A 10422-nucleotide genomic window follows, 5' to 3' on the forward strand; every position below is an offset into this window, starting at 1 on the left:
GGTCCTTCAGCTGATTCCACTGCTCGGGGTTTAACGAGATACCTTTTCTTCCTGGCTTCATCTCTCCTTGGTTGTCCATAAAATATTCTCTAATATCCACGAGTACTTTTCCTTTGAAGTCACGTATGCTGACGTATCGCATTTTTCCAATCTGGAACATGTTGTCGTCCTGGTTGCTGCTGCTCTGTTTGGAGGAGGCAGATCCCTTGGAGCTTTCTCCGGACTTCTGTTTCTTTGCTGGCTTTTCCTTCTCTGATGGGGGCTGCTTTTTTCTCTTTGCCTTCTGATCCACCTCACTATCGGATTCACTCCCGGATGAGCTTAAGCAGCCGGTCCTCTACGGATCAGGAAATAACAGCATATCCTATCAATATGTCACAACTTTTTATAGACAAAATTGCTTTTAACACTAATCTGGCTATATAATAAAAAATATCCACGCCAAGATCATGGACAGTGAAATAAAGACTTACTGATTCCTGACATTATGCACGTGAACATTAATTATTCCTTTTTCCTCTATCCTCACCTTAAACTCTTTTATATTAGTTGTTATTTAGCTCTGATCCCGGCTATACAGATCTTGTGTGTGTACACGGACGTAAGCTGTGCCATCAGTACTGTCACCTGTGTGTCTTCCCTGGCCTTTGTTTTGTGAGGGATTGACATTACCGTATCTTTTATTATGATCTACAGGAAATCCTGCAATATTTAGAGCAGGAGAAGATGTCTATCCCTCTCGGTGGTTTTTATGAGCTGGCAGTTAGTCATTTGTGAAATAAATGTGTTTACTCTTAGATCTGTGGTGACAGAATACATTCATCTCTAAACTAAAGAAATATTAATTTTGGAAAGTGTTAATATTTTCTGCCACTTCGTACATAGGTTGTAAACCACAGGCATAATTAAATGTTTTCTGCCCTACAAAAGCTTCAGATGAGGAATCTGGTCTGCTGGTGGAAGTTTTACAGTGATCCATTTCTGATAAGCAAAGTTTTTAAAACGACCATTTCTCAGTACAGATTTTCATGTAGCCGTCTGTGTGACCCTTCACAGGAACTGTGTTCAGCTTCACTAAAACTAAAGATGGGTTTACTCGCTGATTTCTGATCATTTAAACTAATCTGACAGATTATCAGATTGGCCTCAGTCTGCCATTTACACGGACAGATACTCTCATCTTCCTCCTCTGTTGTATTTATCCTAAAATAAAACCTTTCTATTTCCTATAATGAAGTTGTCGAAGTTATTGCCCAGATGCTGCTGACATGAATAAACTGCTGTCATTGGCAAACAGATTTTTAAGCACATTAGATGAATTTTCTGATAAGAGACAAGGGCTCAAACAGACGAGCGTATGAATCGGACAGCACACTGACCCATGGTATTCAATAGGGCTGTTCAGATGAGTGATTTATTTCTCAGGCCGACTGTGAGAAATCATGGCAGCATGTACTACTTTCATCCGAGTCTTGGATGAGATCTACCAATTAAAATCTAATAGGTTTGTATGGAAAATTGGATACCTCACAGACCATCGAAGTGGCATCCAATTTTTACGGATTGATTAATTCTATAAACCATGGAAAGCAGAATGAATTATGAATAAAGTAGAATTAAGTATGCTGACATCCCCCTATATGCCACATGATCCCATACACAGCGCCCCTATATACCATGAGTCCACACACAGCACCACTATATACCAGGAGTCCAAATACAACCCTCCTATATGCTATAATAGTCTAACCACAGCCCCCTATAAGCCATATGAACCTCCTCACAGCCCCTATACACCCTAAGTGCCCACACACAGACCCTTACATGCAGTGTGAGACCCCGCATAGCCCCTATATACAGTATGGGCCTCACATAGCCCCCAGCTGTCTTGGGTAGCAGTTTACTTAGCTGTGCTACAAGGAAAGCAAGCTTTTCCCTGAAAGTGGAAACTAAAATGGAATGTATTTCTAAAACCACTGATGAGAGGCTGACTTGCTGGCATGAATCCTATCTCTCCATGATTGGTATTGTATCCCACAAAGCAGTCTTAGGTGACTGTACACATTTAATAAACATCATCTAAAGGTGGTTTTGGGAAATGTCAAGGATAAGAAGGATTAGAAATTTTGGGTTTTAATAAGCCAGTTTTTCTGTTCCCAGGGGTGATAAGTTGAAGCCAGAAGAGACGGGCAGCAGCTTCTCCCCTTCTCTCTATTGAGACCACTGATCTGACCTTGCATATGTATGGCTAGAGGGAGGGGGAATCAGGATGACTAGCTGTTGGTCGACCTGCCATGTGGCTGACAGTATGGGTAGAGGGAGGGGGAATCAGGATGACTAGCTGTTGGTCGACCTGCCATGTGGCTGACAGTATGGGTAGAGGGAGGGGGAATCAGGATGACTAGTTGTTGGTTGACCTACCATGTGGCTGAGAGTATTGGTAGAGGGAGGGGAATCAGGATGACTAGCTGTTGGTCAACCTACCATGTGGCTGACAGTATGGGTAGAGGGAGGGGAATCAGGATGACTAGCTGTTGGTCAACCTACCATGTGGCTGACAGTATGGGTAGAGGGAGGGGAATCAGGATGACTAGCTGTTGGTCAACCTACCATGTGGCTGACAGTATGGGTAGAGGGAGGGGAATCAGGATGACTAGCTGTTGGTCAACCTACCATGTGGCTGACAGTATGGGTAGAGGGAGGGAGAATCAGGATAACTAGCTGTTGGTCAACCTACCATGTGGCTGACAGTATGGGTAGAGGGAGGGGGAATCAGGATAACTAGCTGTTGGTCAACCTACCATGTGGCTGACAGTATGGGTAGAGGGAGGGGGAATCAGGATGACTAGCTGTTGGTCAACCTACCATGTGGCTGACAGTATGGGTAGAGGGAGGGGTTATCAGGATGACTAACTGTTGTTCGACCTACCATGTGGCTGACAGTATGGCTAGAGGGAGGGGGAATCAGGATGGCTAGCTGTTGGTCGACCTGCCATGTGGCTGACAGTATGGGTAGAGGGAGGGGGAATCAGGATGACTAGCTGTTGGTCGACCTACCATGTGGCTGACAGTATGGCTAGAGGGAGGGGAATCAGAATGACTAGTTGTTGGCCAACTTACCATGCGGCTGACAGCTAAGGTGTATGGCCAGGTTCATTCTGCCATTTTGTCATAACACAAGTGTGAGAGTTTGTGTTTTGCTCAGCAGATATATTGAAGTTTTGTTTTTGATCTACTTTGGAATTTCACTGCCTAATGTATCTGCTGGAGAGTAAATAATGGAAGCTGCAGAGGATTGAATGTACAGCAGGGCCTTCTGTTCAGGCTTTGTCTTCTGTAGTGTTTGCTCAGAGTACAGGCAGCGTCACAAGCTGTGAGTCATTGTGACTCCATACCAGTTTATCACGTCTCACATGTGATTGTATTTTGTTTTACAGTTACTGGAGCTGTGCAGGTTGGTGAAAGACGATGCTCTGAAGGTTGTTTCCGCTTTTAACATACCACGTGACACAATCCAAGCCCCTATTGCTGGCATTCCCAACCCAAAGGCACAGTGGGCTTATTACCCCCAGCCAAAAGAAGATGACCAAAATGTGCCAAGGAAAATCAGTGCCAAGCTATAATCTGATCCTGCCGGATGTTGACACAGAGCAGCTAAGTGAAGGAGAAACAAATTAAGTGACGTGACTTACAGAAAATGTGAGGCTTTCTTGTTCTGAAACGCAGGAAATGATCAAATTACCTTTATAATAAAGACGCAATCCTATTTAAATTGTTATTATCGAGAATTTAAAAGCTGGACCACTATAATTGCTGGACTTTTGTAATTTAAAAGTAGATACATTTAATTATAAACTATTAATATTGAAAAATCATTGGTGTGTGTCTCATTTATCATAAATGTAACTTTAAAAAAATGCATAAATTGTCCAAGCATATAAAATCATGGACATATTTCCTGTGATGCTGTGCATTGCTGCCATATAGTAAGAGTGATCACCAGAGACTTGGTACTGAAATGGCACAAGACATTGTGCAATGGGCCTGAATTTAGTTCCTAGCATTATAAACATGCATGCTAAGCCTGCAGAGTTTAGACAACCAGGGCATCTAAAGGGAAGCTGTCACCTGGCAAAATGCTATTTACCTGAAGATAAAGGGTTCATCTGCAGGAAAATAGCATTCCTGCCTGTCCACTGAAAGTGCAGCTACTGGGAGAAATTGAACTTATTTCCACCCAGAGCCACCGGTTTTCAGTTATGGGAGTGTGCCTGGAGTGGCTACAGACACCACTCAGAGCACCACTCATAGAATCACTATACTGTTAGTGGTGGCTAGAAACACTGCAACACTTTGATTGACAGCTGGCTCTGTAGCACATCTGGGTAGAGCAAGTTGTTAATCAAAGTGTTGGGGCGTGCTTACAGCTGCCTCTCACAGTATAGTGAGCAGTGCTGTGAGAATGGACTGTATCCACTCTGTGCATGCCCCATGACTGAAAGGCAGCATCTACCTGGAGGAGTTAAGTTCCTTTTCTCCCAGTAGCCACACTTTAACTAAAGCGACCGGGCAGCATTGTAACACTATTTACCTATAGATTATCCCAGTTATCTGCTGGTAAATAGCGTTTTCCACAAAGACTAAATCCTTTTTCAGTTTTTTTTTTTCATTTTGTGTTCATTTTCAAGACTGCAGTTCTTCTATGATGTGATCATTTCACCATTATATGGGAGTTTACCGATGTAACATCAGACTCCGGCACATCAGATCTGCTAGCACTGCTTACTAGTTGACAAAAAAAATCAAGATTTAATACATTGAGTACACCACATTTAACACCTTCACCCCAAAATCTGTTCTCACCTTCCTGACCAGGCCAATTTTTCCAATTCTGACCACTGTCACTTTATGAGATCATAAAGGTACCTTCACACTAAACGACGCTGCAGCGATCCAGACAACGATCCGGATCGCTGCAGCGTCGCTGGAGAGCTGTCACACAGACCGCTCTCCAGCGACCAACGATGCCGGTAACCAGGGTAAACATCGGGTTACTAAGGGCCGCGCTTAGTAACCCGATGTTTACCCTGGTTACCATCCTAAAAGTAAAAAAAACAAACGCTACATACTTACCTACCGCTGTCTGTCCTCGGCGCTTTGCTTCTCTGCTCTGGCTGTGAGCGCCGGGCAGCCGGAAAGCAGAGCGGTGACGTCACCGCTCTGCTTTCCGGCCGCTGTGCTCACAGTGAGTGCAGGAAAGCACAGCGCCGGAGGACAGACAGCGGTAGGTAAGTATGTCGCGTTTGTTTTTTTTACTTTTAGGATGGTAACCAGGGTAAACATCGGGTTACTAAGCGCGGCCCTGCGCTTAGTAACCCGATGTTTACCCTGGTTACCAGCGAAGACATCGCTGAATCGGTGTCACACACGCCGATTCAGCGATGTCAGCGGGAGAGCCAGCGACCAAAGAAAGGTCTGGCCCTCTAGCCCCGACCAACGACATCACAGAAGGATTCTGATCGCTGCTGCGTGTCAAACTAAACGATATCGCTAGCGAGGACGCTGCAACGTCACGGATTGCTAGCGATATCGTTTAGTGTGAAGGTACCTTAACTTTGCAACGCTTCAATGGATCCCACTGATTCTGAACTTGTTTTTTCGTGACACATTTTACTTCGTGACAGTGGTAACATTTATTTGATATGACAAGTATATTTGTGAAAAAATTGGAGATTTTGGGAAAATGTTGAAAATGTACCCAATGTTACACAAAATAGTTAATAAATAACATTTCCCACATGTCTACTTTACATCAGCACAATTTTTTTAAACTTTTTGTCAGGAAGTTATAATGGTTAAAAGTTGACCAGCGATTTCTCATTTTTACAACTAAATTTACAAAATCATTTTTTTAAGGACCAAATCACATTTGAAGTGACTTTGAAGGGCCTATATGACAGAAAATACCCAAAAGTGACACCATTCTAAAAACTGCGCCCCTCAAGGTACTCAAAACCACATTCAAGAAGTTTATTAACCCTTCGCGTGCTTCACAGGAATTAATGGAATGTAGAAGGAAAAAAATTTATATTCAACTTATTTTCCCAAAACTTTTCCTTTAGACCTACCGTATTTTCCGGCGTATAAGACGACTGGGCGTATAAGACAACCCCCAGCTTTTCCAGTTAAAATATAAAATCTTCTCAAAAGTCGGGGGTTGTCTTATATGCCGGGTGTCGTCTTATAGGGTGGGTGCGGAGCAATCTGCGGTCGACGTATATAGTGGGGGGGAGTGGTCCCGATGACGAGGTGAGGGAGCGCCTCACCAGGAAGGTGTAAGTGAAGCAAACTGTCAGCGTCTGGGATACCAGGGGTATAATAATAATATCTTTATTTTTATATAGCGCTAACATATTCCGCAGCGCTTTACAGTTTGCACACATTATCGGGGTATGCAAAAAAGAGAGAGAGAGAGGTGCTGTGCCTAGAAAAACACTCCTCTTTCACTCATCTTGCTCGCCCTTGTATCCTATTATTTCCTTCTCTGCCTCACTTACACCTCCCCGATGAGGCGCCCCCTCACCTCGTCATTGGGACCGCTCCCCCCACAATATGCGGCGACCGCAGATTACTCCGCATCTGCCCTATAAGTCGACACCTGGCGTATAAGACGACACCCGACTTTTGAGAGAATTTTCAGGGGTTAAAAAGTAGTCTTATACGCCAGAAAATACAGTAATTTGTTTAACTTTTGCAAGGGCAACAAGAGAAAATGGTCCATACAATTTGTTGTGCAATTTCTCCTGAGTACGCCGATACCCAATATGTGGAGGAAAACTACTATTTAAGCACCTTGCAGGGCTTGGAAGGGAGGGGGCGCCATTTGACTTTTTGAATGTAAAATTTGCTTGAATGATTAGTGGATGCCATGTCGTATTAGGGAGAGCCCCTGATGTGCCTAAACAGTGGAAACCCCCACAAGTTACTATTTTTGTAAACCAGACCCTGCAGGGAACATATCTAGATGTGTATTGAGCGCCGTGAAACCCCATGTGCTTCACAGACGATTTGACGTTGTCCCGCAAAAATGTTTTTTAGTCCCAAATTTTGCTTTTCGACAAGGGTAACAGGATAAAATGGACCTCAAAATTTGTTATGCAATTCCTCCTGAGTACACCAATATCCCATATGTGGTCGAAAACTACTTTTGAGGCACACTGCAAAGCTCAGAAGGAAAGGAGCACCATATTCCAGTGCAAATTTTGCTGCACTGGTTTGAGGGTATCATGTCGTATTGGCAGAGCCCCTGAAGTGCCACATTTTACATAACATTTAGGATCACATCACATTTATCTGACGCTCTACGCTGAGCACTTACATCGGGGTTTCCATCTAAATCTCTGAGTGAGGTGACAGATGAAACCCCCGAGGGATCCATTTACTATAATGAGGCAGCAGAGTTACTCTGGACTCTGTCTGGCCTCTGTTCAGCTGTGTCCTTCTTTTCAGAAGTGGACAAAACTTTGGCCGACGGCACATTTATGCACACCGAAAAAGATGCCCACCAAAAAAGATCGACACCGCCAGATCACAGGTCCTATGGCCTCCAGGGGTTTCCATCTGAATCACGTATTTCACAGATTTACGCGAAACCCCTGGTGTAAGTGCTCAGCCCAGGATAAATAGGGGCTGAGCCTTACGGCAGAAGGGAGGCATAATGAACAAATTGTCATGCCACTGCCGCCACCGCTCCCCATCATACTTACCCATCCTCGGCATCCCGGCGCAGCTCCTCTGCTGAAGCGTCCTCTCTCCAGCGCTCATCCCCGGCTTCTGCAGCTCGTCGGGTGCGTGCGCGTGTCGCATTCAGCTCTGCGCGTGCGCACATCTGATTCCTCTGCTGGCGCTCCTTCCTGTCCTCTCCGTCATCCTGGAGGACTGTAACTCGGAAGTGTCTCCCACGCTGGTATGTAAGCTGCTTCCTGCTGCTCCTCTGTGCCTGATGTTCATTTGTGCAAACAAGTGCTTCTGGCCACCCGTGGTCTCAGTGCGTTCTTTGCCCTCTGACCTTGGGTCTCCTGTTCTCTCTGCAGCGCCTTGCCTGTTTCCTGTGGTCCTGCCGTGTTCCTTCAGTTCCTGTTTCTCTGCGGTATCTGCCCGGCTCCTATATCCTTTCCCTGCTCCCGTCAGCCTCTGTGTCTCCGTATTTTCCCGCCAGCCTCCGTGTCATCGTAGCGTTCCCATCTGCTCCCTCGTCTCTGTAGTATCTTGCCATTCCCTGTGTCGATTCCCTGCTCCCTTGGTCCCAGTGTGCCTGCAGTGTACCCATCAGATTTCTGTCTCCGTCATACCTTCCAGTTCCTAGTCTCTGCAGCTCCCACCTACCCTGAGTTCCAGCTGTCATCGTCAGTCCGTTATTGTTCCCTTATTGTCTCGATCCTCCAGCTTCCGTGGCGATAGTCCCTCACGGGCCTGCCCCTAACTCTCCCTGTATATGGGGCGGTCCATCTGGTCAACTCGTCCGTGAGGGGTTCGTCGTCACGGTCCAGAGGGTTCACTTTTCGTTTTTTATCTATGAAACATCACACACATTAACAGCAGGTGAAGGATTGCTTTTATTTATTTTTACACTGTTCCTCATGCAGTATAAGTGGTTAGGCAACTTTATTCTTTGGGTCGGTGCGATTACAGCGATACCAGATTTATATTGGGTTTTTATGTTTGGCTTCTGCCACACACTAAAAGATGCTTTCTGTTGCAAAAACTAGTTTTTGCATTTCCATATCTAGACAGCTATAATTTTCCATATCCAATAGTCATGAGATGGCTTCTTTTTTTCAGGACGAGTTGACGTTTTTAATGGTACCACTTTTGGGCACATGACATTTTTTGATCGCTCTCTTTTCTGATTTTTGGGAGGTAGAATCAACAAAAAAAAGCAATTCAGGAATTGTGTGTTTTTTTTTTTATACCGTTCCTCATGTGGTAAAAGTGATAAGGTAGCTTTATTCTTCGGGTCAGTACGATTACAGCAATACCACACTTATCTCTTTTTTTTTTTGTTTTTGCACTTTTACGTAATAAAAACTATTTTATTGTAAAAATAATTACACTGGTCAACACAGAAAAATCATTAGCAAAGGTAATATGTCTGTTTTATGAAGTTTGGTGTGCTGATTCCAAAAATATGCTTCGTTTTGCTCTATCACATAAAGTTTCTGAGATATAAGTATTTTTATTATTATTATTATACATTTTTTATAGCGCCATTTATTCCATGGCGCTTTACATGTGAGTACTGGGCAAATATAGACAAATACATTAAACATAAGCAAAAAACAAGGCACACAGGTACATAAGGAGGGAGGACCCTGCCCGCGAGGGCTCACAGTTTGCAGGGGATGTGAGGATACACTAGGAGAGGGTAGAGCAGGTTGTGGGCAGTTCAGTAGGTTGAGGATCACTGCAGGCTGTAGGCTTGTCGGAAGAGGTGGGTCTTCAGGTTCTTTTTGAAGGTTTCTATGGTAGGCGGGAGTCTGATGTTTTGGGGTAGAGAGTTCCAGAGTATGGGGGAAGCACGGGAGAAGTCTTGGATGCGGTATTTTTATTAAGTTATTTCTGCATTTTCAATCTATGTGGTTTTTCCTATGTTATTCCCATTTCTTTGCTTGTCTTACTTAATTGTGAATTTTCTTACAGGGAAAACATCAGTAAAGGTTTTAGTGAGTTTTATGGGAAGGAGTATTGACAGTGCAGTCAACCAATGACTGCTTCTTGGAAAGTCACATGTTATGGGGAGAAGCTAACTGTTTTGAGGCGGTAAGATTTGAGTCAGTCAGAAAAGAATGGTGATGGCAGCAAGGACTGGTATGTGAGACTCTGACAGGAGACAGGTCTCTACAGGGATCTGAGCCCTGTCACAGGGAAATAGAAGGGAAAGCAGAGGACAGACATCATTGTGAGAGAATTTTCACTGCATTTCTGGGAGGGCAAGTCAGGTCAGCGGGAAGAAAACAGCTTAGCCACTGAGGTGTAACTGAGTGAGGGTCTCCACAGAGAGAGAACCTGAAAGCAGCCAATATCACACTGAGAAACTGCCTGTCTGCAAATGTTCATCTGTAAGGAATAGGCTGACCCATTTACCTCACAACTGTATATAGATATCTACCAGATTACCTCCAGTAAAATCAGTTCTGAATACAAGCTGCCACTGTCATCTCTGGGGAAAAATCTACATATAGTCGGTCAACTCATCGCATTTTTTTTTAGTTTGTAACCACAATTGAACTACTCTTTGATCTGATTTAAAGGAGAAAAATGCCCCGACAGTGTATCAGTCATCTGAACAGATTCGCATTGCACTCGCAAGTGTGACCCGGCCTTAAAAGGAATCTGTCGCAAGATTTTTACTAAGCCATCTGA

At 44.2% G+C, this 10422-nt stretch overlaps 1 protein-coding gene across 1 annotated transcript in view; it reads left to right on the forward strand.

Moving 5' to 3' along the window:
• Positions 1-3872, forward strand: part of ACOXL (acyl-CoA oxidase like) — a 786620-nt gene extending 782748 nt beyond the window's left edge. Inside the window, exon 19 of the mRNA XM_069769203.1 lies at positions 3438-3872. Coding sequence (XP_069625304.1) covers positions 3438-3623 — 186 coding nt within the window. The 3' untranslated portion in view covers positions 3624-3872. The remainder of the gene's footprint in view (positions 1-3437) is intronic.
• The last annotated feature ends 6550 nt before the right edge of the window (positions 3873-10422 follow it).

This window comes from Ranitomeya imitator, chromosome 5 (genome assembly GCF_032444005.1).
Source record: "Ranitomeya imitator isolate aRanImi1 chromosome 5, aRanImi1.pri, whole genome shotgun sequence".
NCBI lineage: Eukaryota > Metazoa > Chordata > Amphibia > Anura > Dendrobatidae > Ranitomeya > Ranitomeya imitator.